Source organism: Pogona vitticeps, chromosome 4 (assembly GCF_051106095.1).
Source record: "Pogona vitticeps strain Pit_001003342236 chromosome 4, PviZW2.1, whole genome shotgun sequence".
NCBI classification, from domain to species: Eukaryota; Metazoa; Chordata; class Lepidosauria; order Squamata; family Agamidae; genus Pogona; species Pogona vitticeps.
The window spans coordinates 239,790,618-239,818,391 of NC_135786.1; the positions used below are offsets into that span (position 1 = coordinate 239,790,618).

Genomic DNA, 27,774 nt, shown 5'->3' on the forward strand with positions numbered 1-27,774 from the left:
ACTCTTTTTGATTTTTACCTATATTCCATAGATGTTCATAATTTTAAATTGCGCAACACACTGATACCAAAAAAGATAGGATCTCTCACTGGCCTACGGACAGGATACTCTGTACATGCTCAGAGACTTTCTTGTCTTTGTCACTGTTAACGGTCCAAGGGCTGGCCTGTACACTGGCGCAAGTCAGAGGGATGCTCAGAGGGATGTCCAGATGCTGTTGGCCCAAAGCTCTCATCACCCCTTCCCACTAGGCTCTCCTGTTAAGACCCATGGCAGCTGGCAGTGCAACAACATCCAGAGGCCAACATCTGGCCCATCCTGGCCTACGTCTTGATTCCACAAGGCTTTGGCCAAACTTGCTTTTCTCTGTTGCTTTGGGACTCTCTCTCTCTCTCTCTCTCTCTCTCTCTCTCTCTCTCTCCTCCCCACCCTCACCCCTCCCATGACGGTCGGATGCAGAAGCTCTGTGGTGCAAACACAGTTCTCAAGAGAGTATCTTGGTGGCATCACCTGCAAAAAGCAGAAGGATCATGAGAGAAAGTGTGCCCTCTAAGCAGAGGCAGGCCGCCCACTGCTTAGCTGCTCAAACCTCTAAGCCCGGTTGCACCACAGCCAAAGACACCAAGGACAGGCCCATGGATTAGAGAAGTTGACGGGGGGGGGGGGGAGCCAGCTGGAGAAAAAACAACAAAGTTGCCCACAGAAGTAACCCCGTCTTATTTGGCATAAGCTGGTATGGACTGCGGTTCATTTTGTCAGGTGCATGGCTGCCGTCCAAGCGAGCTTTATGCAGAATGAAACAAGTTAAAGGAGCTGTCAGCGTCTTCTGAGGTGGAGGCAGAAAGATGGTGATACAGAAAGACATCGTGGAAAAACCAGACCAAACCTCCTCTTCACACACACCCCAAACTGCAGCTGTTGCCGTTTTGGACTGGGCTCTTCACCCGGGAGCAGAACCTCAATAATTCCCACCCTCGTTCCTAACCTCTGTTAGGAAGGCTCTGCTCTTTTCTGCCGCCTGTAGTGAAGTCCTGGACTCCAAAGGGGAAACCAGACCAAGCCCCATGAGGCCCTTCCCTCTTCAGCCCTGTGGGTTGCCGAAGGCCATGCCCGACCTGAGCACACAGGGTCCCTCACCGTCCTCTGCCCCTGTATGTTTCTACTGCCATTCTGGTCAGAACCCCCCAAAAACACCCTGACCTTCCCCCCCCCCCCGCCTTGCCTCAGCTATAGCAGAGGAGAGCCAGCAAGGCCTTGGAATGGCCTTCAGACATTTCCTGGGACCACAGCGGAGAAGGAACCAGTGTAGACAGAATAACACAGAGTCATGCAGCAACTTTAGGGCAACAGATTTATTACAGAGTCAGCTTCGGTGAACAAACCGCCCCTTCCCGTCCCCCCCCCCCCAGGGCCTTTAGGCCAAGCTTGTCTCCTGAGCTATTTTGGCTTCAGACGTATCACCCCTCGAGAGATGGCCACAGGCTTGGCTTTTGTTTTTTAAGGCTTGCTATAAATCAGGCTAGAGGTCGGAGCCAAAATCCCCTCTAGTTGAAGACTTCAAGTTTGCTTAGAGGGGAGATGTAAAAACTCGTGCCTAGTCTAAGAGTTTCAACAAGAAAGGCTTCTCTGCCCTGAGAATTGATCTCGGGGGAGCCTTGAAGTGGACGGGGAGCAGCCAAGCTGTGCCAAGGAGCCCTGGACTCGGGCACAGGCCTTGGCAACCCTTCCAGGCAGCGCTTGGCCCATTGGCGTGGCTGCCTTCGGACGCCCTGGCCTGCCGGAGGAGGCCTGCACAGGGCCATGGATTTATCTCTCACCAAAGAAAGGCAAGCGCCAAAGGGGGTGAGGGGTTGCCAGGATTCCTCAGGAGAAAGGAGAGGAGAAAGCAAGATCCAGGGTGCCCACAGGTGTGGGAATGCTGGGGAGACCGTCCTGGGTGAGGACTCTAGAGAGGAAATTGGGGCTGGGCCAGAGCAGGGAACACCACCACCGACACCCACTTTGCAGGCTCCAGGAGAGCTGAAAGAAGAAGTCAGGCTAGGTTTGAGAGAGGGCCGAGGAAGACTTCCTGGGCAGAGAGGCCTTCCTCTTGTGGGCCTGCCTCAGCAAAGCCTGCAGGGAGAGGTGGCACCCTTTTCCAGCCACGCCAAGGCAAATTGGGGGAGGGGACTGCAATTCCCATAAGGAGAGGCGGCCTGAACACACAGCCTCCTGATGTCTCTGAGTCACACACATGTGTCACAAGGAAGCAGGCCCGAGAAGACCTCTGGCCCTTTGGTCCAACAAGCATCCCCCCCCTCTCTCTCTCACACACACACATCCCTCCAGTTCAGGAACCAGCCCCCCCCCCGCCACCCTGAGGTCTAGAGGGAGGGCAACCAATCCACCCATCCCCCAAGTGCCTCCCCCAAACCAAACCGCCCCACCAGCCTTCCCTCTAAACCCGGGGGGGGGGGGAAGGCGATAGGGGGAAGGGGTGTGGGGCACGACAGGCTGCTGTGCCCCACAGCTGCCTGGGTTCCAGGCAGGATCGTTTCCCCAACCTGTTCTCATGGGTCCCATCCAAGCCAAGCACAAACCCGCGGCCGATCCTGCTTAGCTTCCCAAATCTGAGGAGACCAAGGGGGTTTACCCGGAGGTGGCTGGCTCTCCCGGGGTCTTGCAAGCCAGCTGTTCCACGACCCCTCCCCCCTCTTCGCTGGGTTCGAGCTAAGGGGACTGGAGTGAGGGCGCGCGGGCGACCAGAGGCCGCCTTTTGGAGCGCCTCAGACCCGGAGGGGTGTGTGTCCGTTCTCCCCTATGGGACCGGGCCGGACCTGCCCACGGCGTTGTTGCGACCCTGGAGTCCAGCTGCAGGGGCTGTAGCCCGTAGGACGGGAGGGGAGGGGTAGGGGAGGGGAGAGGCCGGCTGGCCTGCTGCCTCGCCTTCTCCCCTCCTCCAAGCGGGGCTCCCTCCCCTCCCCTCCCCTCTCTCTCCCGCCCGCCCCTCTTGCGGGAAATTGCTTTTCTGCCCCGGGTTAAAGAGGATGAAAGGCGAGGGGGCTTCCCTTTGTATCTCCTCCGATGCCTTTAATCAAGAGGAGAGAGGAGGGAGGGAGGGGAAGCCTCGACGTGAGCCGAATGCAAGTCGGATGTGGGGGGGGGGAGAGAAGCGCCGAGGGCCGCCTCCTCCTCCTCTTCCTCCTCCGGGTGGCCGCCGTCTGAGCTCGCCCGCTGCCATGAGCAGGAGAAGGAAAAGGGGGAGCTGGAGGGGGAGGGGAGAAGGAGAGGGAGGAAAGCACGCCCCCTTTGCGGGACCCACAGGCGAGAAGGCGCCCCTCCCCACGCCCCCACGCCGCCTCCACGGCTGCTGTCGCCTGAGCCCGCAGGGTAAAGTCCAGAGGAGCGGGGAAGGGGGACAAGATGAATCCCGGGGCCTCATAGCCGAGCTCAGTCCACCCACCCACCCACTTCCCGCGCCCCTGAAACTCGGAAGGCGACGGTGCCCTGAGCATGTGTGGAGGGCCAAGGGCGGGGCCGGGGCGCAGGTCGGGTCAACCGAGGCGACGCTTCGAAAGAGAGGCGGAGAGAGGAAGAAGAAGCAAGCCCACGACCGCGGATCTATGGCAAGTTTTTCGACTCTTTTTTATTTTTATTGTTATTATTGTTATTATTATTATTATTATTGTGAAGTGCTCCAAGACACCTTGTGCTAATTGTGCTTTACATCATTCAAATACTGGCTCAACATTATTATTAATATTATGATTATTCCCGTCATTCTCCTTCTCCTTCTCCTCCATGAGTCTCATTATGTCTTTTCTTCCAGGGAAAAGTTTTTTTATTATTATTATTATTTCTCTTTCCACAAACAGGCTTAGGATTCTTTACAGCTTGTAAAAATTCATGTAAATTTCCAAACCGTATTTACAAAGCTCCTCTTGCGATATATAGAAGTCCTCATTTCCTTTTTTTTAAAATCAGTATTAGCAGAGGGAGTATTAGTAGCAGTATTAGTATTAGAAGTCATCATTCTAGTAGCATTATTAATTATCTTAAGTACAAAAACAGGAGGTCCTAGCTAATACAAGTTTCTTCTACCTGAATTCTATTAAGGTTTTTTTTATTCTTTTGTGCTGTTTATTTTTCTTAAGTTATTAATAAAATGGAAAGACTTAAAGGGGGGGGAGGAAGTGCCTCATAGGGAAAAAGGAGGAGGTGTCCAGGTGGCTTGAAGGGTGGCTTTTTTCTTTAACTGCGAGTTTCCCGAGAAAAAAGGTCATGGGCATTTTTTGGAAGACTGGAGGGGGGTGGGGTGGGAAGAGTTCCTTCTCTACGTCCCCAGAGGTGGGAGAGGAGGGGAATGTTTGAGGAGGTCTCTGCAGAGCGGATGGGGTGGAGGCTGGGAGGAGGCCCTGGCCCAAGAGGGAATGGAGGTGGGGGCTCGTGTTGGGGGGCGAGGGCTCGAAGGGGAGCCCGGGAGCCGCGGAGCAGGATGTCTCTGGCCTGGGAGCCCGGGGGAAACAAGGCAGGGAACCCAGACCGGCGCCTCCTCAGCAGCCTCTACTAGAGGGCGAAACCTGCCGGGCCCCACCGGGGGGGGGGGGGGGCAGCCCCTGAGCCGGCCTGGCCGAGACCTCCAGGGGCAGGCCTGTGTGGAAGGGGCGTGGCGCCGGCGGCTTTCTGGAGGAGCCAAGGAAAGGAAAGGGTTCTTCTTATTTTATTCTTATTTTGGCTGGGGAGGGACTACAACTCCCATCCATCGCACCCTGCGGGCACAAGTGGCTGAGTTTTTCTGGAAACGGTAGGCCAAGAAAGAGAGAGAGAGAGAGAGAGAGAGAGAGAGAGAGAGAGAGAGAGAGAAGGGACTTTCCCCATTTCTACTTCTACAAGCAGCTCTCAAGAGAATGCCCCCCCCGCCCAGATGGCAAGGGGGCACCTCTGGGCGCGCACACGCGTACCCGCAAACACACTGGGGGAGGCGGGCTGGAGGATTTTTGAAGGAGAAAAGAGTCTGTTAAAGCCAAAGTGGACAATCCTGGAAGATTCGCTAGAAAAAAATGGGGTGGGTGGGGGGTCGGGATAAGGAGGGAAGGAAGGAAATGGGGGGGGGGATTAATTGCTCGTAGTTCTCCCGGCAAGGCAAGCGCTACAAGCCTAGAGAATTGACTAAGCTACTCGGAAGTAAGTCGAAGAAGGCAGGCAGTGTGCATTCATTAGAAGAGAAGAAAAGAGAAGGAATATTCGCCGTATTAACTCTAGCTCACTACACTGGCAAAGTCCCTGATATCCGTTGCTATTAAGAATATTGGATTAAAATGTACCTGATTCCTCAGTAATACTATTGTCTTAAAAATAACATGCATTAAGTTAATTATTGCTTCTATTAGTTCAGTAGGAGAATATTGCCTCAAATAGACTATTATTATCTAAAAGTTTGGCAAAGAAAAAAAGTGACGTAAAATTGTTTTACAAATGAAAATCCATAATAATAATAATAATTTAAAAAAGCATCATCAAATTGGCATAGATTGTAAATACATTTGTTCCTGCATGCAAAAAATCCTGTGTTAGAAAGGATGGCAAGAGCACCCCCCACCCCCCACCCCAACGAAACACAAACCAACCAACCTAAAAGAAAGAAAGCGAGAAAGAAAAAAAAAAGGAAGGAAGAAAGAAAGAAAGAAAAAGAAAGGGGGAAAAAAAGGTCAAGTCCTTTCCCCACGCGTGGGTTTCCTCATTTCCCCCACCCCCACCCTCAAAAAGTGACGTAGACTTTGGCATAGTAAGGAAGTCTTGGCAACAAACGTACAGATTGGAAGTCAAGAGCGGAGAGCGAGCTCTGTATTCGAAATCAAAAGTGCAACGTAAACCTCTTCAGGGAGGGGCCGCTTCCCCCTCCATAAATAAATAAATAAATAAATAAATAAATAAATAAATAAATAAATAAATAAATAAATAAATAAATAAATAAATAAATAAAACTAAAGCAAGAATAAACGCCTCCAAATTCAAGACACAGTTCTACATTTTCTTTGCTTCTTAAAAAAGGCCATGAAATCAATACATAATAAAACAGAAGCACTTACCAAAATAGAAAACAGAGTTTTTAAATTAAAAGAGAAAGAGAGAGGGAGGGAGGGAGGAAAAACCGCCTTGCAACTCAGAAAAGAGAGTAGTATCCTTCGCCTGACGTAACTCATTAATCATCACCGTCATTCTGCTTAGGAGGCTGATTAATGCTGAGCGGGAGTAGCAAGTGTTCCCGTTGCGTGGTCGGCGTTTTTACCTGTCGAGGTGAACAGACTTTGGGGTCGCGGGTGGCGGAGGTTGGCGCCTCTCTCCTCGCCTTTGCTGTCCGCTCTTGACCCTTTTGGAAAGCCCGAAGGAGGAAGGGCAATGCAGGGGGAGCGCCGAGGCTGGCGTGTCCCGTGGCCCTGGGGAGGGCAGGGGAAGGGGGAGAGAGGAGGGCGAGGGCGAGGACCGGGGCCCTTGCTCGCGGCCAGCGGGCGAGGCGGCTCCTTCCGCGCCGGCGCTCCGTCCTGGGGCGCGCCGTCGGGGGTGGCAGCGGCGGCGGCGGGGGCGGTGGTCGGGCTGTGCTCTGTCGGGCGTCGGCGGCGGGGGAAGCTGGCTGGCTGGCCGGCCGGCCGGTGGGCTCTCTCGGCGGCGGGGCCCCGCTCAGGCCTCGAGGGGGCTGAGGGGCGGCGGGACGGCGCCCTTGAAGCAGGCCGACTCGTAGTGCTTGTTCAAGTAGGACTTGAGGGCAAAGGTCTTGTTGCACCGCTTGCAGCGGAAGTGCTTGAAGGCGGAGTGGGTCTGCATGTGGGCGCGGAGGTTGGAGCGGTCGGCGAAGGCCTTCCCGCAGTGGGCGCAGCCGAAGGGCTTCTCGCCGGTGTGCGAGCGCATGTGGCCCTGCAGCAGCCACGGCCGGCTGAAGGCCTTGCCGCACACGTCGCACTTGTGCTTGAGGTCGTGCGTGAGCAGGTGCATCGCCATGGCCGGCATGGAGACGTACACCTTGCCGCACGTGGGGCACTTCTTGGCCATCTTGCTGTCGAGGCTGCGGTGCGTCTGCTTGTGGCGGCTCAGGTTGGAGGACGTGGCGTACGTCTTGCCGCACTCCCCGCACGTGTGCCGCTGCTGGGGCGCCGGAGGGGGGCCCTGCCCGCCCTGCCCCACGGGGCCCAGGCGGGAGCCCCCGCCGCCCGCTGCCGCCGCGGCGCTCCCGACGACCCCCACGACGCCCCCGACGCCGCCCCCCACCGCCGCCGACGCCTTGCGGCGCGAGCGCCCGTCGGTGATGAAGAAAGCGTCGACCGCATAGCCCTCGCTCACCGCCGCGTCGCCGTTGATGTAGCCTCCGGCGAGCTCCGAGCGGGGGCTGTCGGGCGGCTCCGAGTCCGCGGCCCCGTAGTCGCCGTGCGCTCCCGGGTAGATGACGCCCGTCGGCGAGGGCACCTTGAGGCCGCTGTCGCTCTCGCCCTCGTACACCGGCGACGGTGTGATGTACTCGCTGATGTAGCTTCCTGAGGAGCGGGACGGGGACACGGGGGGGGGCGGGAAGTTGGGGCGGAAGGCCAAGGAGAGGGAGGGCGAATGGTAGGGGATGGGGCGGCGGGGAGGGGGGCGAAATGGAAAGGTCAGGGGAGTGGGGAGAGGGCCGGGGAAGGCAGGGACGCCCAGTCGGCCAAGGGGGGGGGCGGCAGTCGGAGGTGGGGGTCGAGACAGAAAAGGAGGGAAGGAGTGAGGGAGGGGTAGAGAGGAGAAGAGCAGAGAAGAGAAAACGAGAGCTGGTTGAGCCGGAGCCCCCTCGGAGAAGCGGGGACGGGCAGCCCGTAGGGGCCGCGGACGAGACTCTGATTAGTCAATAATTGATGGGCTCCCGGAGCTCAGCTCGAGAGCTCTCTAGCTAATAGATGCAACAAGCGGGCGCCCGGAGAGGAAGAAGCCCACCCCTCCCCACCCTCCGCCCGTGCACGGCCCTCTCCCTCCCTCCCCCCCTCCCCTCTCGGCCCGGCGGCTCCTGTCAAGCTAATCTCCGCAGCGCTTGAGGACCCGACCCTCCCCCTGCCCACCAGCCTCTCGGTAATTCAGAGGGATTTCGCGGCCCCCTTTACCTGCGGCTGGTTTGGCCAGATAACTGGCTGGCCTCTGTGTGTGTGTGTGTGTGTGTGTGTGTGTGTGTGTGTGTGTTGGGGGTGGGGGACTCCAGGCCGTATTCCGAAGCGAAAGTGCCCCAGTTTTAGGCACACCCCCACCCCCTCTGCAATCCCCTCCTCTCAAGGTCAACCGTGTGGGGGACACCAAAGCCGGGCGGGGGGTGGGGTGGGGTGTCTAGTTGGTTTGTTGCTAGCGGGTGGTTCATTCCCCTCCCCCCTCCCCTTTTCCCCTTCTGCTCTGAAACCACCTCAGCAGAAATCCGGCGATTATGCAACGCGCTGCAGGCGCCTTGCCCGGAACAAAAGCGAAGAGGGAGGTTCACCAGGAACCCATGCCGGGGGGGGGGGGGGAAGCACCCCAACGGATTCCGGGGGGGGGCCTTCGGCGCCACAATGGGAAGGCCCATGGGAGCGACCTCCCCGGGGAGCAGGGCGGTCGAAAGGATCGCCCTTGCCCTTGAACTACAACGGCGCGAGACAAAAGGGCTTCTTCGCTGGCGGGAAGGCAGGCAGGCTGCGTAGAATGTGCCTCCTCCGACGGGGTTGTCCTTCTCTTCCCGCCTCCCCCCAACTCCACGTCTCCTCTGCCCATCATGAAAAAGGCGCCCCCCCTCCCTGTCACCCGAGCCTCAGTCCCCACAAGGTCTAATTTTAGCAGGGTTGGGTTGCAGCGAAATGTGCCGAGTCAACACGGCAGCCGCCGCCGCCGCAACAGCAGCAGCAGCAGCAGCAGCAGCAGCGGCGGGTGAGGCGCAAGACCCGCTCAATATGGCTCTTCGCTTCCTCTGCCGCGGCTGCTCTGGCATTCCAGCAATGGAAGCCGCCGCATACCGGGACTGTCCGGCCCTCACCCTCGCCAGCTCCACTGCCCCGATGCGGTCATGACGGGGACACCCCGCGGGCTGTTGATCCTGCCCACCGGAGTTGCTCCAAAGTGTGGCGCCCCCGGCCCGACCCGGATCGGGACGTGCCCTCTTTCTCCCCGCTCCGCACGCCCCGGGGTCTTGTCCCGGCTCCCCCCACCAGCAGCACACCCTCGCCTGTACCTTTGTCATGGATCCGGGAGCTGAAGTCCGCCCGCGATCTGCTGTAGGAGCTTTCTAGATCCGCCGAGGAGAAATCGTCAAGTTTGACCTTTTTAACCAGGAAAGATCTTGGCATGATTTCTGGACTTTCCCGGAATGTGAGAAAGCTCCCGCAGCGTCCGCCGATGGGTTCAGACCAGGGAAAAAAAGGAGGGGGGAGCGGCCGGATGGGGATGGCGATGGGAATCGCGCAAGGAAGACGCCGGATAAAAACAAAAAGAAAGAAAGAAACGTAGAAAAATAAAATTTAAGAGGAGAAGCCCAACCACAGAGTCGTGGTTCCCCCCCCCTTTTTGCCTAGAAAAATAAAAGCAAACCCCGCAGCGCCTCAAGGCTGCCCGTCGCGGAGGGCTATGGCTTTGTGGTATTTTTTGCTTTATCCGTCTTCTCCTTCCGGGCCCCTGGATGGAGCGGCGGCGCCTGCCGCGGGGGTCTCCAGCCTGGGCGGTTGCGCCGCGCCAGTCCTTGTTCCCGGAGCTGCAACGGCAGCGGCGGCGGCGGCGGCGGCGGCGGCTTTTGTGCGGCGAGGAGGAGGAAAGGCTGCGGCGCCTCCTTGGCAGGCCTTCTCTCGCTCGCCCTCCAGCGCGGCTCACAAGCCCACCATGAGTTCGAGAGATTGCAGCCCACGCCGCGCTGGTTCATAAGAGGCGGCCGGTGGGTTCAGCACCTGGACAGCTCCCGGAGAAACAGAGAGAGGGAGAGCGAGCGGCGGCGCCAATCTTGCCCGGCTCCAGGGGCCCGCGCGTTCTTCCCTTGGCCGGGTCGCTGGCTCGCTTCCTCCGCAGCACAGCGCAATCTCACACCGGTGGGTCGGCTGCGGCTCGGCCCGGCTCGGCTCGGCTCTTTCCACCGCCTTCCCGTTCGTCGACCTCCCTCCCTCCCCCCCCCCGACTTCGGTCCTCTCCAGCTGTAGCTTCTGCTCGGGTCGTGTGAGTGTATGTGCGTGTGCTGTAATTCGTATTGTTGTTCCGCTTCGGGGCGGCGGTGGCGGTTGGAAGAGAAGGGGGGCCTGGCTGGCTGGCTTTGACTTCGCTCGCTCGCTCGCTTGCTTGCCTGCGCGGGGGGGGGGTCCTTCGTTCAGCACTGGACAGCTCCCAGGCTTCCTCGCCGCAGCCTCTTGTTGCGAGCTCTTGAATTTCTGGAGATTCGCGGATCAGCTGTTCCGATTTATAATGCAGCGATCAGGTGGTGGACGGAAATGGAAGCGCTTAATTTAATCCATCAAAAAAAAAAAAACACCAACCATCTCTCTCTCTCTCTCTCTCTCTCTCTCTCTCCTCTCTCGGGAACAGGGCTGAGACAGAATGATTTAGTGATGCTGTTGTGAGTCGCCTCCTGCCCTGTCTTTTGGTAACCCCGGGTTCCTTGCTCACCCACCCCTTCGCCTTTCTTTCTTCTTCCGCACGTCGGACGCGGGAAAAGAGGGGAAAGGGAAAAAAACCTCCAGCTCGGGAGACAAGGCAGGAAAGGCTCGCCCACCGCCAGGCTCTGGCTTTGCCAGGCTTGCCTGCCTGCCTGGGGACGAGCTGCACCACCAGAAACTTCTCCTGCAGGAGTCACGGCATCACCCTCTGGCTTATGCAGCCTGGGAGGGTTTTTGGGGGGGGCGGGGAGAGAAAATTTAGCGTTCCCTTCTTCCCCTCCCCCTTCCTTTGGCATCGCTCGGCCTGTGATTTATTGGAGGGAGGGAGGGAGGGAGAAAGGCAGGAGGACCTGTGGGCCTGCGGATGCAATCAAACAAGCGATACCCTCAGTTTTTAATGAGAAGGGGGGGGGAGTGGGCTGAGCTAGGCCTTTTGTTCTCCTTCTGAAAGGAGGCCGAGAAGCCTGGAAGGGGGTCCAAGGGCTGTGTTTCTCTCCCTCTCCTTGTCTTTGGAAAAGGGACCGAGGACCAGAACTGTCCCAGGACTGGCGTGGCGGCGGTGGGGGTGGCGTGGATAAGAGAGGAACCGGGTCCTTCTGCACAAAAAGAAGACGGGCTGAGAAACAACCCTGTTTTTAATTCCTAGGAGCTGCCCTTCTCGAAAAAACCTGGGCGTGAAACAAAAGTCACTTTGTACATGCCCAGACACACCGTATTTCCGTTTCTTCCCGATCTACTGGTTCAGAAAATCGTTCCAACTGAAACTGAGGCACCAGCGTTTCTGATCCTAGCTCTTCCTTCTCGGATCTGGGGCAGCAAAAGGGGTGATGGTTGGAAATTGGGGTGTGTGTGCTGATAAATGCATTCTGGGAGGGGAGCCTGGGGAAGTTACCGCAGAACTGCAGAACTAGCCATTGGGACATCTGGGCTGCCTACTTCCACCTGGCCTGGACAGCCCCACCGGTGTGCCCGCCACATGCATTCTAACAAGGTGGCCATAAATAAGTCCTTGCTCGGCACCTGGGAGGAGTCCTGGGGGCTGCAAGGCACCCTTTTTGCTTCCTGGCCAAGTGCGAGCGATTGCGGCTCTCCAAATGACTTTGGACTTCAGTTCCCATAATTCCTCGCCATTGGGCTATGCTGGTCACGGAAGCGACCGGCCAAAGCCACAGCCGGAGTCTTCCACAGGTTTTGTACTTCCGCGGAAAACCTGGGATCTCGTCCACGTGCAGAGCTGGAGAAGGAAAGTCCGAGAGGCGGTAGCTTTCTCGCCGGGAATCCAGCAACGGAGCAGGGAGACCAACTTAGGCGAGAGTAACACGTGGAGTGGCTGTTGCTCGCGATCCTGGCACGGGACTTCAGCGCCAAGAGGCTACGCCAGTCGGCGATTGCCCGGGGGGGGGCGGCCACTCCCGGAGAACAAAGGGTGAACGCAGAAAAGGGGCCACTTTTCCGGCTGCCCAAGTGAAAACTCACCTCGCCGGGGCCCTCCCCTTCCACAGACTAGCCTTCCAGACGTGTCTCCTGCGGGTGCCCCGAATCCTCCTGGCCTCTGGCGGGGCAGTGATCCACAGAGAGGGCAGGAGAAGCCAAGGGCGCAATGTGGGCACAGCCTCCTGTCGCTCCCCCCCCCCAACCAAACTGAGCTCAACGCGGGCTAGGATCTGCACTGGCTATCGCGCCCCATGGGTGCCCGGGTGACCCTCCCCCGGAGATTTCCTTCGGCGCTTCCCTCGCCAAGGCCGCCAGCGGGGGCGGGGGGGTGTCGGCTCGTGGGGGGCGAGGGCCCGCGGAGACCGGCGCTGAGCAGAGCCACGGAGCCGGAGCAGAGGCGCCCCCGCCAGTCCCCGGCTGCCCGGGTCAGTGGGGAAACGCCAGCGCGAAGCCAGCGTCGGCGAGCGCAAGGATTCCGGCGCTCCTCGCACGTCAGCAGGGGCTGAGTGTCGGCCGTGGGAATCCCCTTCCCATCCACGGCGGAAGGGCCCTCTCCCGGACCCTCCAGCAGCCAGGCAGGGCCCCGGGGGCGGCCAGGGTATCTCCCCCCATCCCGCCGCCCCCGCCTCACAGCTCCACCACCTCCTTCCCCGCCAGAGCGCTGTGAACCTGGGCGGGGGGAGGCGGGGTCTCGGGGAGGGGGGGTCCTCTGGAAGAGAGCAAGAGGCGCGCTCCTTGTGCCGCGCGCGCGCGCGCCGCTGCGTGCCTCTCCGGCTTGGCTGGCTGCATTTTCTGCCCTCCCTCTCTACTCCGGCAGACGGAGGGAGCCGCCAACCAAGCTACCAATCCGCAGTCCCCCAAAGTTTACAAGTCACCCTCTGACATCACAGCCGGCAAGCCAATGGGGCCGGCCGCATGCTAATGAGGGGGCCCGGGGAGCAGAAGGTCCCCCCTTGTGCACAATGATTCCTTTAGGAGACATATGTCTCTAATTAACAAATCTCGAGCAACCGGCGCGCGCCCTTTTGTCTTCCCCGGCGGAGCGCGGCGGCGGCCGAGGGGAGGACGCGCCCCCGAGGCCGCCGCCGAGCGAGAGGAGCCCGAGCAGGAAGGCGACGGTTGCCCCTTCCCCGCCCGGCCCCTCTCGATGCCGCCGCCGATGCGGAGCGCCCGGGCGCGGGGGGGGGGGAAGGGAGCCTCTGCCCGCCGACGGACCCGGGGCTGCCGGACTCAGAAGAGCCTTCCCCGGGGCAGGACCAGGAAGGGCGTCCTCCAGGGTTAGGCGCTCCAGCAGCCCTTCGCCCTCCTCCTCCTCCTCCTCCTCCTGCCCGCTCGGAGCACAGCCTCCCAAGCTGGGCAGGGTCGCGGGGAGGACGCCGGTGGGGAGGTGGGGGGGGGGGCCTGGAAGTGCCTGGCCAGAGTCTCCGGTGGCTCCAGGAGAGGACGCTCCTCCGCCGTGCCAGCCTAGCGGGGCCCAGGGCCTGGCTCCGGGCCAGAAGGCAGCTGCCGCCTCCTCCCCTGGTAGGGCTCTTCTGGGCAGGGGAAAGCTCGCCTCTCCCGGGGGCGCTGGGGAAGGGTCCCTGACCCACCGGGGGCCGCCCTGGGCTCAGAACTTAGGGGAGATACTGTACAAGCCGGGGTTGAGAAAGCGAGAAAGAGGGAGCGAGTCAGACACTCACACAACCTCTGCGAGCCTGCCATCTGTGCACACCCGTGCGCTACAAGTACCTGTAGGCCGTCAGGCAACCCCGTGCGGGCCCGGCATTCCTGGGCAGAAGCTCATTAAGCCCTCCCGGAACTGGGAGTTGCCCGGCTTCTTTCTGTCAAGAGGCCTAGCCCCGTGGTTTATTATTACTATTTTTTAATTATTCTTTTAAAACCTCCACATATTTTAGGCATCATTTTCTAGGCCACATCAGCCTCAGCTCCCGCATTCCACACTCATTAGGAAACCCACAAGGCAGAGCTGGGTCCTGGAAATATGGGATTTAGGATCTAAGAAGAAGACAGCCTGTAACCTTGGAGCTTGTGGGGGGGGGGAGAACCACAGGAGTGCATTTTAAGACTGCTTCTGCGTTCCTTAAGTGTCTTGCTGAACGTTTTGATCAGCACAGGCCTGCTAGTCCTTAGTGATCCTGCTGTGCTTTATGGGGCATGTCTCTGGGTATCAACAAAGCAAGGGACCAGTGCGGAGCCCATCCCACTTGGAAGCTGCAATAAAAGCTGACCAGCAGGGTGGCCAGGTGGCCAGGCTCCCTGATGCCCAGCAGAGCTGCAGAAGGAGATGGTCCCTGTGGCACAGAAACATGTGCAATGTGCTCACCTGGCTCTTGGCTTCCTCACAATCCACCAAGGCAGCTCTGGTGGCCAAAGAAGGTGTCTTCCTCCCTACAGGCCTTTCCTCACCGTGGGTCAGCTGTGAGAGAGGAGGCTCTCCCTTTGTCGCAACCCTGCCGGAGTCTGTGCCTCGGCTTCCGGCTCTGAGCCACAAACGACGCCTCTTGTAACACAGTTGTTTTATTGTCTCTTTGTTTTTATTTTAATCTTCTGGTTTGTTGTGTCTTTCTTTTTTCTTTAACCACATTGCAAATTTCCCAGAAGAGTGCATTGAACTAGAATAAATAAAGAGTGCATTGCACTATAAGAAAGAAAGAAAGAAAGAAAGAAAGAAAGAAAGAAAGAAAGAAAGAAAGAAAGAAAGAAAGAAAGAAAGAAAGAAAGAAAGAAAGAAAGAAAAAGGCGAAGATCAGGTCCTTCCACTACGAATTTGGACAAAATGCCTAAATAAATGAGATGCTTCTCCAAAAATTGGAGGCGCTTTCCTTCTTCTCCAGCAAGGACTTGCCAGGCCACCTCTGGTGCACCTGCGTATACCGACCCCAGGGGAGAGGATACAAAGGGTGGCAGGAACACACCAGAAGCAGGGAGGGATTATCCTCTCCAGCAGTGCAGGTGCTTTGGTGAGAAGTGACCTCCATAGTTACCCCTGCATGTCTGTAAAGGTCCTGCTCTGCCCAGGGAGGTTATGCTGAGCGGGGTAGAGAGCTCCTTACCTCTGTCTCCAGGAGCCCTGCATTAACCCCTTCCTAGAGGCAGGGGCTCCTTCCAGGCATGCTGGCAGGTGGAAATGGCACGGGGAATCCTGCCACTCAGTGTGTTGGGGAGAAGAGAGCGGCTAACCCACCTGTCCCCTGAACTTTTAAGGGACCTGTCTGGATACCTCTCTCGGGATAAAACTCAGTGAAACCAATTCACAGAAAATGCCCCAACGGACCGAGAACATGTTTAGGCTGCCATGGCCTGAGTCACTCAGTGTCCAAAGGATACGCCCAAGGGCCCTTCACACAGTTGCTAGGAAGCTGGGAGCTGGTCCTTGGTGGGCACTGGCCGTTTGGGTCTCCAGCACTACCAAGGGTCCCCAGATTTAGGTTTTCACACCATTGCCACCCCTAAAAGCACCGTGTCGTTGAGCGGCCGCTTTGGTGGAGTGATGGAGGCCCTCCTGGCAGCTTGATTCTGTTGAAAGCCTTTTAATATATATATATATATATATATATATATATATATATATATATATATATATATATATATATATATATATATATATATATATATATATATATATATATATATATATATATATATATATATATATATATATATATATATATATATATATATATATATATATATAATTAAAGGAAAAGAACAAACAACAAAACTAACATGAGGTACACGTTCATACACAAATTAAACCTTCCCCACCTGTGACCCCTTCACCCTCGGGACTAGATAACCAAAGGAACCTTTTTAGAACTTTTCACCCTGTTCTATTCCAAACATACATTGATTCTGCTGCTGGCCTATAACCTTACCCTTTCAAAAAGACATGCTCCAAATATAAATTCCATACCTCTTTTAAATCATTAGACTTTGCCATTTCCCTTCTTACTTTCATTTCACATGTAAACTTATCGTTAATTGCTAAACTCCACATTTCTTTATACCAGTTTTCAAGATTAATTTGTCACTTTTCCAATTCTTTGCAAATATTAATCTTGCTACTGTGACCATTATAACAATTAACTCTTTTTGTTCTTTTTAAAAGATGGTCATTCTTAATTATATTTAGGGGGGTGATGATTGATGATATTTGAATATTATATCCAATATTTTTTCCAGTTTCCTTAAAAACCAGTGTCCATTCCTTCTTTCTTATTTTGCATGTCCACCACATAGGCAGATAGGTTCCTTTCCCTTTTTTTTGCATCTTTGGGGAAATCTTCTCAAAAGGCCTCTCCCATCTCTGAACATTGGGACATACCTGTAGGTCCCCGTGTGTCACTCTTTGGAAACTTCCATCCTTAGCCAAAGCCTGGAAAAATTTTGGACCACACGACACATGCCATCTGCTGACAGCGAGGCTGGAGGGTTACGCACATACAGAACAAAGAAATGTTCTCTTGCCATATCAACAGCCAGCAAGGCGCTTGCAGGGCAGTCCTAGTTAAGGTTACACAGAAGTGAAGTATTGTGAGTTTGAAGGGGCTTACCTGGCTGGAAAACGGGTTTGGGATTGTGTGAAGGATGGAGGTATCAGCTGCCTAAAGTCCAGCAGTTCCATAGACCACCACAAGGCAAATGGAAGGGAAAAGAGCTGCCATTTATTTGGGCTTGACCAAGGCCTTTGAGGGTGTGAAGGAAGCAGCTGGAGAGATTCCGGGGAGTGAAAAAGGCCAGATCATGAACGCTGGTTCATTAAAATAAGACAGGATCAGGAGCCCCATAGAGGAAAAAAAATGCCTTAATCTGATGGAATGTAGCAGCTATCCCTGGTTGGCAGAAGTTGTCCTTTAAGCATGTAAAGGGTTCCAGGAAGCAGAAGGCTGGGGTCAGAGGCATAGAAGTACCTCTTTAAGAGTATGAATGGAGGGGGGGGGGAGAGAGATGAGAATAAAACAGCTCCAAAGGAGTCCTCAGTGATGATGAGGGCAGCCTATTCAAGCCAGATAAGGAGGCCCATTTCAATTCACTGGGCTGAAAGGCTACTGTGGCCATTATACAAATGCAGATCTGAGGCTATTGCAAGGCAGAAGATGACCTGGGCAGGCAGATTCTCTCTTAAGGAACTCTGGGATGTTTGTGAACTTGGGAGTGGAGCGGCTAATAAGGCCAAGAGGAGAAATCCTGTAAGCTCTGCTAGAGGCAAATATCAGGAGAGGCTTCTTTGGTCATTCCTGCTGGGTTGCTCTCCCTGGAACTCCTGTCCTGCAGGGAGCCCTGGGCCCTTCGTGCACGGCAGGAGAGGAAGCTGAACACCTTCCATTTGCGTTGCCTCCGACACATTTTTGGTATCACCTGGCAGGACAAAGTTCCAAATAGAGTAATCCTAGAACGAGCTGGAATTTTTAGCATGTATACATTACTGAAATAGCTTTTAAATTTTTTTTTATTAATACAAAATAAACCTACTACTACACAAAAAAACCTATATAAAATACAAAGCAATAGAATACAACAAAATACAATTGCCCATGTGCTCCCATCACCTTCAGGACCAGTATTACACTTCATTCCATCCATTTTCACTCCAAAATTTCATTGTTTCTTCCCTCGATGTAAATCCCCTCCCTCTCCGAAATACATGTTCTAAAAATACATTCCATATTTTCTTAAAATCATTATTTTTCATTTGGCCTCTACTTATTTTCATATCACATGTCAGTTTATCGTTAATTGCCATGTCCCATAATTCTCTATACCATTCCTCCAAGTTAAATTGATTATCATTTCTCCAGTTTCTTGCAAAAATTATCCTTGCTGCCATAATCATTATTACTATTAAATCCTTATTTTCTTTCACCAATTGTTCTTCCTTAATCAGATTCAATAAGGCTATTAAAGGAGACATTTGAATATTCATTCCAATTATTTCAGATATTTCTTTAAATATTAAATTCCATTCTTTCTTTCTTTTTTCACATAACCACCACATATGTAAATATGTCCCCTTCTCTTTTTTACAGCTCCAACATAATGTTGGCACACTTTTATCCATTATATTTATTTTGACTGGCGTTAAATACCACCTCCATATTACTTTATAGCAATTTTCTTTTATCCTTACCGACATGTTCTCCATAATTCTCTGGTGCCATATTTTATTCCATTCTTCTCCTATTGCTTCTTTATCCATTGCATTTTTAATCCTAGAATACCCTGTTCAACTTGAATTAATAATTTATATATATGGCTTACAGTTCCTTTTCTTTCTGTCTTTTCCTCTGATTTCAATCTTTTGAAAGAAAGAAAAAGAAACAGTGACGTCTGCGTTGGCTTGGGCATGTTGTGAGAATGGCCGATGGTCAGATTCCAAAAGATCTCCTATATGGAGAATTCGTGCAAGGAAATCGCCCCAGAGGGAGACCACAGCTGCGATACAAGGAGATCTGCAAGCGGGATCTGAAGGCGTTAGGAATGGACCTCAACAGATGGGAAACCCTGACCTCTGAGCATTCAGCCAGGAGGCAGGCGGTGCATCACGGCCTCTCCCAATTCGAAGAGACCCTTGTCCAGCAGGCCGAGGCAAAGAGGAAGTCACAAAAGCAGCAAAATCAGGGAGCTGGACAGGGGACAGATTGTATTTGTCTTCAGTGTGGAAGGGATTGCCACTGTTGAATTGGCCTTCTCAGCCACACCAGATATTGCTCCAAGACTTCTATTCAGAGCATGTTACCATACTGAAGTATGCCTACACCTGTTCTGTTTTTCTTCCCATGCACAGTTGAGTATCTCCAGTCACTAGGTAATGCTGTTAATTGGGCTGCAACTGGCTCATCAACGTGTCAACTAATTTCATCTCAACTCCTCTTGTAGGCGGCTTGCTACATTTCTACATGGTTCTCTTCCCAGCCACCAAGGAAACCTGTGTTTCAATATTTTCTACTCACCATATGAGAGTGTGGGGGAGATGGTCCAACCCATATAACCAAAGGGGAAATCTGAGACCTACACCTCTGCCTTGATTCTCCAGCCCCTATTTTGAGACTTAGTTCTCCCAAAAGGATTTGGCAAGAGCATCCAGACATGATTTAGGGAACATCTTTGTTTTTTTTCTGCCCCCCCCCCCAGCTCTGTGGCACCTAGATTGATGAAGACCTCCACAGGATGGAAAGCTAGCTAATGTTAGAGGTTTTTTTAGTGGTCTTTTCAGGGTAAGAACATTTTGAAATGTGTCCGGCTAAATAACTAAGGTCAAATCCACTCCTAGCTGCTGCCACCTGCTGGAGGGAAAGCCCATATTCTGGAGGGCACAAGAGATCAGTAATGGGGGGGGGGCTCCCCAACAGCCAGTGAATACATTAGACAATTTGGGCTGTCAAGTCAATTCTGACTTAGAATGAGAGAAACAGAGAACAATGGCAATGGAAGGGGGCCCCCATAAGGCCATCAAGTCCAACCCCCTGCTCAAGGCAGAAATTCAAATCAAAGCAGACCTGACAGAGAGTTGTCCGATTTTCTCTTGAATGCCTCCCTCCAACGTTGGAGCACTTGCCACCCCTTGAGGTCAGTGGTTCCCCTGTCATACTGCTCTAACAGGAGATTTTTCCTGATATTCAGCCAAAGGCTGGTTTTGTGCAACTTGAACCCATTGTTGTGTGTCCTGCACTTTGGGATGATGACTGAGAACAGACCCTGCCCCTCCTCTGCATGGCAGCCTTTCAAGCATTTGAAAAGCACTATCCTGTCTCCCCTCCTTCTTCTTTTCTAGAGGCTAAAACATGCCCAATTCTTTCAGCCTTTCCTCAAAGGGCTCGGTTTCCGGCCCCCTGATCCTCCTCCTTGTCGCCCTCCTCTGAGCTTATGGTGACCCTTTTCAGGGTTTTCTCGGTAGAGGCTATTCAGAAGTGGTTGACCCTTCCCTTCTTCTGGCAGCATTTCTCGGACTGTGCAGCTTGTCCATGGCCCCCCAATCTAGGATTGTCTTTGGACAAACGCTAGCTCTATGGGTTGAAAACGGAGATGAGAACCGCCCCCACGACTGGACAAATTGTCAAGGGGAACCTTTACCTTTCCTTTTTACCACTGGGGAATTGAACTCCCAACCTATAGCCAGATGCCTAATTCACTGAGCTCTCCAGCCAGCTCTGTGGATGCATAGATGCATATTTATCTGTTACTAAAAAAATATATTTTCCTGCTGCTGAGCCTGAAAGGTTTCCAGAGCAGCAGGCGCATGGTCCTAAAAATATTTCTCATTAGGAAAAGCCTGGGCGAGCCCACAGCAAGAGGGGTGGAGTCACAGAGGGAGGGGCTGAAGGGTCACTGTCAGGAGCAAAAGTGTCACACACCTTTTGCCAAGAACAGCCGTTTGCATCAGACAAGCAGAGGTGAAAAGGGATGAAGCTTTTGCCAAGGACGGCAGGGATTCTGAAGCTCACATGCAAAAAGTGTGTCTGTGTCCAAACAAGAGAAATTACAATAGGGCTCCATGATGGCTGGTGGCGTATCAAGAAATACCACATTTTTCCATGTATAAGACACCCCCCCACTTTTCTAATCCAAAATTAAGACATCTAAGTGGGGCTTAGCAAGTGCAGGGGGAAAGGGATCGAAGTGCAGCAGGATCACTTTGATCCCTGCTTTCCCCTCCACTTCTTTTTGTTCTCTCCTCAGCTTACTTCCATGTATAAGATGACCCTCAACTTTTAGTTTAAAGATTTTAGACAAAAGTATAGTCTTATACGCGAAAAAATATGATAACTTTCTACAGCCCTGTCTGATTAAAGGGATTCCCGTCCATGAACGTCTGTGTTTTAGTAAATTTGCTGATCTTTAAGGCGCCACAAGGCTTTCTGTCATTCCTGCTGAGACAGACATACACAGTGTGGCCCTCTAGAAAGCCCATCATTTGTCAGTCTGTGCAGATGTGAACCTTAAATGGTGCCCTAACGGTTTGGGCGATTCAGGCCCGGTGCCTCCATGTGAGGGAGTGTTCTGTTGTGTTCAACAGGCAGCCACTGGTTTAGGCCTGTAACCCCACCCCAGTTGGCAGCCGTTCCAAGAAAATGGCAGGGTAACCAGGGTCCCCCCCCCACCTGTCCTGCTGCGTCTGCCCCTAGTATTGTGTCTTGCTAGGCTCCGTCTTCCTTAAAGCGTTGTGCCTGATTTGCTTTAGACAACCAGGCAAAGACTTTTCTCTTTCGGCAAGCTTTCACTGAGTGACTGACTGGCTGGCTGTTTTGCCTTCCTACATTGAATGTGTTTTGGTGCTGCTTATGTTTTTTAGGGTGGTGTTTGTTCAATCCTTTTTTGCATTTCTTTACTCAATGCTGTTAGCTTTAATGTTGTCTTTTAATGATGCAAGCTCACTTGGTTCCTTTAAGGAGAAAGGTGGAGTAAAAATATTTCAAATAAATACATAAATTTTTAAAAAGACTTTGTTGTTGATTAGTCGTTAAGTCGTGTCCGACTCTTTGTGACCCCATGGACCAGGGCTCCCCCCCCTTTCCCTCTATTCGTGTCTTTCCCACACATACAGATACACCCACTCCCAATTTTGCACCATCCCTTCCCCCATTATCCGGCCAAGATTCTTCCAGGCGAACCAGTCCCACCAGTTCACAGGATCTCCAGAGGAACAGGAGAGAGGCCGTGTTCCCCACGCCCAAATCACAGACGGTCCCACATGGGGGCTTTGCACCTGCCCAAGCAAGCTTGAGCCCCCCTTGTTCCGTACCTCAGCAACATTTATACTGTGTGCCCTCTTTGGGGTGTTTTTACCATGTTTTGAGGGGCGCTCATCAGCCCAGAAGCCCCCACCCCACTCCACAAAAATATATTTTTAAACTTTTTGCAAGTTTAAATGTTGCATTGGAAGACTGACCTGAGGCTGTGCCAGTAAAGACAAAAATGCCAGGAAAAGCAGAAGGCAGTAGGAGAAGAGGAAAGCCAAACTTTGGAGGTCTTGACTTAATGAAGGAAGCCACAGCCTTGACTTTCCAGGACCTGAGCAGGGCTGTTAAGGGCAGAGACCTTGTCGGGTTTCCTGAACCACGTCATTGTTCTTTAGTCATTAGGTCATGTCTGACTCTTCGTGACGCCCCATGGACCAGAGCACGCCAGGCCCTCCTGTCTTCCACTGCCTCCCGGAGTTTGGTCAGATTCATGTTGGTTGCGTTGCAGACACTGTCCAGCCATCTCGTCCTCTGTCGTCCCCTTCTCCTCTTGCCTTCACACTTTCCTAACATCAGGGTCTTTTCCAGGGAGTCTTTTCTTCTCATTAGATGGCCAAAGTACTGGAGCCTCAGCTTCAGGATCTGTCCTTCCAGTGAGCACTCAGGGTTGATTTCCTTCATAATGGATAGGTTTGTTCTCCTTGCAATCCAGGGGACTCTCAAGAGTCTCCTCCAGCACCACAAATCAAAAGCATCCATTCTTTGGCGGTCAGCCTTCTTTATGGTCCAGCTCTCACTTCCATACATCACTCCTGGGAAAACCATAGCTTTGACTATGCGGACCTTCATCGGCAAGGTGATGTCTCTGCTTTTTAAGATGCTGTCGAGGTTTGTCATTGCTATCCTCCCAAGAAATAGGCGCCATTTAATTTTGTGGCTGCTGTCACCATCTGCAGTGATCATGGAGCCCAAGAAAGTAAAATCTGTCACTCCCTCCCTGTCTTCCCCTTCTGTTTGCCAGGAGGTGATGGGACCGCAGCCACCTTCCAGGGCCATCGCCTGGGTTCAGGCAAAGCAGGGAACAACAATGAAGGGGACCTTTTCCGAGATGGCGCTCTGCCTGTGGAACTCAAACCCTGTGTATTTCACCCGGCGGATACACTGTGGCCTTGTGGATTCTCTGAGACCTTCTTCAACCTTTAGCCTTTGCTGTAAAGTGAATTCTTAAGATCTCTGGGCTGTGATTGTGCTCTGCGGTTGGTTTTCCCTGGGTTTTGACACCTTTTAAAAGAGCAAACGCACCTTTCTCCTAGAAGGGGGAGCCTGTCAGTTTAAAAAAAATAATAGTAAAGGATTTGGGACTAACATCTGTGCTTCTGGGACATTGATGCAAACATTAAGCACAAAGACCTAATTTTTTTTTTTTTTTTGATCTCTGTTGTAAATACATTTTGTTGTGAGTATTCACAACATGAGAGAAAAGGAAGATAGGTATGAATGGATTTCTTTCTGTAGTAGAGTAAGCTCAGCAGAGATGCATGAGCAGTCAGTCCCACAGCAGGGTGAAGGCAGGAGAAACCATTAAAAACCAAATACTGTAAGAGGACTTTTATTGAGGAAGTTGCTTTTAGGGAAAGCCTAAATCCTCACCCTAGCTAAACAGCTGTGTGATCTGACACAGGAAAGGAGAGACCGCATGTCTCCTCCTTAGAAAGGTGAGAACAGGATGGAGGTCTGAAAGAAACTAGCTGAGAGGATGCGCTTAAAGGTGAGGGCAAAGAAGGTGACAGACTTCCCTGAAACTGACATCTCTCATCCCCCTTTTGGTCATCTGGGCTGGAGAGGTGCTGAGAGGTGATGCTCGGAGAGCATCAGCCAACCATCTCCGCATCACGGAACAGATACAGCGCACCAGAGGAAGGACAGGCAGACCAGAGAGTTAACCGGGAGAGCACAGATGGCTGGAATGTGATCAACAGCAGGATCAGAAGAACTGGTGAGCACATGGAGAGTCCCGGAGAGGAGAAACAAGGAGGAACCAGTTACAGCCACCGTGCGCACACACACACCTCGGTTTCCGCTTGCTGCAGAGGCTAAGGACAGGTAACCTGGCTGTCGGCCACCAGTGCAGCAACTAACATTTACAGCTCTTCACTTGTAAAATGGTAACAGAGCCAGGTTTGTCCTTACAGGTTTATTGTTCGTAATAGGGGAGCAGGGAGGGGGGGAGGAAGATGATGATGATGAAGAAGTATGAGGGCAAACGGAAAAATGCAGAACTTTCGTCATCCTTGTTCCTGCCAGCCAAGCAGTTGGGAAGGCCAGACTCACTAGGAAGGTCCAGGCTTCTGCTTCCTTCGTGGCCACAAGTGGGATCTGCAACATGGTGTTGCAGCATACAGGAGATGCCTACCAGGATTCCCATCAGTCAGGCCCGGCTCAAGAGTCCTCTCTCCCTTTCCCCCTCCCCCCCCCCCGGAACAGTCAACCCAGCTCTCTCAAGCCATGGTCCCTCCCCCCTCCCACCGCCCCCCCCCCCCAATATTGGAGGTGGCCTGGACTGCTGGAACATCCTCTCCTTGGTGCCTCTCCTTGGAGACTGCTGTTTGGAGAAAAGGCAGCCTAGAACCAGGGTGAGGGGTGGAGGTCAGAGTTTCCCATTCATATGTGTGTGTGTTTGCTCTCTGCGAAGAAGTCGGAACCGACACTTATAGGGACCCTAAAAGGACTGTCAAGGTTAGTGGGACAATTTTAGGAGTATTTTTTTACCAGCTCCACACACACACACCCCAGTGAGTTTCCATAGCCAAGTGGGGATTTGAACCCGGGCCTCCAGAGTCCCAGTCCATCGTTCTATCCACTACACCACCACCATACGGGGAATCCATTTGTGTGCAGGGTGCTGACTTCTACGTGCAGACTGGAAAAGTTCCTTTTTTTGGGACCACGGCTCCTATAATTCTCCAACCCCTCCCGTCCAGCCCGTGTGTCCCGGTCTTCTACAGAGCCGGAAGAGGCTGGAGCGTTATATAATTGATTCTCAGTCACTTGCCTCTGGCTTTTTTTTTTTTTTTTTTTTTTTTTTTTTGAGAGAGAGAGAGAGAGAGAGAGAAGAGGCTTTTCTCATCTCCCTGCACAGCTGGCTTCTCATCCCTTCCCCCACCCCCACCCCCCACTCCGGGCTCTTCTCTCCACCATCTCCTGGCACTGACTGGCAGGCCTCGTGGAGTGGGGGGGGAGCGTGCTGGGCTGCTCATCGGTGCTGGCAGAAAAGGTTTGGTGCCCAGCACCCAACAGGCAGCAGCGCACCTTGGAGGAGTCGCAAGTCAGGGCGACGAAACAGAAGGAGAGGAGAGGAGAGGAGATGCCTCCAAGCTGCTGGAGCCCTGTTCACACAAGACTCTTGAATCCAGGTCAGCCCTTGAGGTCTTCGTGGCAGCCAGGCAGCAAAAGAGCATTTCAGCAGCAAGAGGAAGTCCTAAAAGAGGACAGCTTTCTTTCTTTCTCTTTCTCTTTCTGTTTCTCTTTTTCTCTCTCTCCCTCTCCCTCCCTCGCTTTTCCTTCTTTCTTTCCTTTCCTTTTTCTTTCTTTCGTTCTCTCTCTCTCTCTCTTCCTTCCTTCTTTTCTTTCTTTCTTTCTTTCTCTCTCTCTCTCTCTCCCCCTCTCCCTCCCTCCCTTCCTTTTCTTTCTTTTTCTTTTTCTTTCTTTCTTTGTTCCTTCCTTTTTTCTTTCTTTCTTTCTTTTTCTGTTTCTTTCTTTCTTTCTTTCTTTCTTTCTTTCTTTCTTTCTTTCTTTCTTTCTTTCTTCCTCCTTTCTTCCTTCCTTCCTTCCTTCCTTCCATCTTTCCTTCTGTCCTTCCATCCATCCATCCTTTCTTCCTTCTTTCTTTTTTCTTTCTTTCTTTTTCTTTCTTTCTTTCTCTCTCTTCCTTCCTTCCTTCTTTTTCTTTCTTTCTATTTCTTTTTCTTCCTTCCTTCCTTCCTTCCTTCCTTCCTTCCTTCCTTCCTTCCTTCCTTCCTTCCTTCCTTCCTTCCTTCCTTCCTTCCTTCCTCATTTCTTTCTTTCTTTTTCTTTTCTTTCTTTCCTTCTCTCTCTCTCTCTTCCTTCCTTCCTTCTTTTCTTCCTTCCTTCCTTCTTTCTTTCATCGTTCGTTCGTTCGTTCGTTCGTTCGTTCGTTCGTTCGTTCGTTCGTTCGTTCGTTCGTTCGTTCGTTCGTTCCTTCCTTCCTTCCTTCCTTCCTTCCTTCCTTCCTTCCTTCCTTCCTTCCTTCCTTCCTTCCTTTCTTAAATGCTGGGGGCTCCAGTTTGCGTGGCTGAAGGAGCCGGGTGCCTTCCCTGCAGGGTGAAAACCCCAGAAAACGGATGCCAGGCTGGTGGGGGTGGGGTGGGGTGGGGTGGAAGGTTCTGTGAGCTGCAGTCTCCAAAACGAAAGGCTTCTATGCTCTGCCCTCCCCCCCCCCCCCCGTGAGCCGTCCTCTGGGACCGGGTGGCCGCCCTCCTTAGCCACATAAACAGGTCACCCTCGCTACCACTGCTGGATCGCACACCAGTCTCCTGCACGGCCATCTCTAGGCAAGCCCGGCTCCCATCCAGGGGTTCTGAAGCAAGCAGACAAGTGTGACCCAGAAGTGAGCAGAGAGAAGTCTTTCTAGCAGGGCTGAGAATATAATCAGGGGGGCTCTTTTAATACTTAACTGACCTGTGTTTGGGGGGGTGTCTTTAAAATTAAAATTTTGATTTTATTTACTCTTTCTTGTTAGTGTCATCTGCCTGGAGCCCACGGGGCAAGCTGGCTAATTAATGAAGGAATAAAGACCCACCCCAGACTCTTGAGTGTACGGAAAGCAGCAAGCAGGCCCCCTCCCCACCGGTGAGATGCCCACCTCCTCCCTGCCCACCGCCAGCTTTGCCTGACTCTGGGTCTCCTCAGGGTTGCTGCTTGGCCATTCCCCCCCCCCCGAGCTTGGGGTGGCTCCGGGACCAGGCGCAAGGGTCCAGCCGGCCGGAGGGCCACTTCGACTTTTGCCCAACTGGCCCTCCCTTGGCTGTGCCTTGATCATGAAGCAGGTAAATGCAGTCATTGAGCCTCCAGTCCTGCGAGAAGAGCTGATTTCAGCTAAATGGGGGAGAAAGATACGGGCTCTGCTGATTTGCATAATAATAGTCTAGGAGGCAAAGCAAGACCAGAGCGTCTTGTCTGCTGTTAAATCAAAGAGCTTCATTAGCATTTAATTTTCACTCTCACAGTTGATATGGCAAGCCAAGAAGCCAAGGGGCTTGTGGCTGCCCTGGCAAACCCTCCCCCAGTGCGTGTGTGTGTGTGTGTGTGTGTGTGTGTGTGTGTGTGTGTGTGTGTGTGTGTGTGTGTGTGTGTGTGTGTGTGTGCGCGCGCACAGACACACACAGAGCCTAGTCAACAGGAGCACACAAGGAGTGGGTTTGCCAGGAGGGTTGGGGCCCTGGCTTGCTGGCCAAGAAAGCTGGGCTACTTATTATGCCTTTCTGACTCCTCTTTCTCTCTCTTTCCCTCCAGATCCACCTGGAGATCAAGAGCGCTGTGCTCCCAGGAAAGCCACCCCATGTGGTCCAGATAGGGAGCTGTGCCGCTGGTCTGTTGCAACAAGCCCAGTTCATTTGGCATGAGCTTCTCCGTGTGTGTGCGCGCGCAGACATGTACATAGACACACCAGCTGCCTCTGATCCAAACATGGGCTGAAGTTGGTAGAAGAAGCTCACGTCAAAGGTACCTCCTCAGTCCTGGAGAGGTCATGAGGTTCTAGGTCGTTTTTTAAAAAAATGCATGCCAGGATGTCGACTGCAGCCAGCGGAAGGTGGACTGGTTTCTTGGCCCCACAGATTCCCAGTGTTCCAGGCCCTTGAGGCTGCCGCCAGCCCTTAAGGGTTCAGAAGACGTGGGGGAGCCGCCCTGGCTTCTGGGTCCCTCAAGCGACTGATGTGCAGAAGGCGAGACCCACTGGAGCAGCTCCTGGGGGTGTGTGATCGACGTAGGTCCTTCAGCCTGCAACGCCCGTCAGGAGACGAGACCCCCCTGCCATGATGTCTGGCCTCTGTTTGGGG

General features: G+C 53.2%; 1 protein-coding gene across 1 annotated transcript; it reads right to left on the reverse strand.

Annotated features, from left to right (window-relative positions):
- Window positions 1–3,599: 3,599 nt before the first annotated feature.
- SCRT1 (scratch family transcriptional repressor 1) lies at window positions 3,600–10,813 on the reverse strand. The gene is made up of 2 exons (XM_072999655.2): window positions 9,185–10,813; window positions 3,600–7,505 (listed from the first exon to the last, which is right to left on the reverse strand). The coding sequence occupies exons 1-2, from the start codon at window positions 9,297–9,299 to the stop codon at window positions 6,658–6,660; spliced, it is 963 nt and encodes a 320-aa protein (XP_072855756.2). The 5' UTR covers window positions 9,300–10,813; the 3' UTR covers window positions 3,600–6,657.
- Between the last annotated feature and the right edge of the window lie 16,961 nt (window positions 10,814–27,774).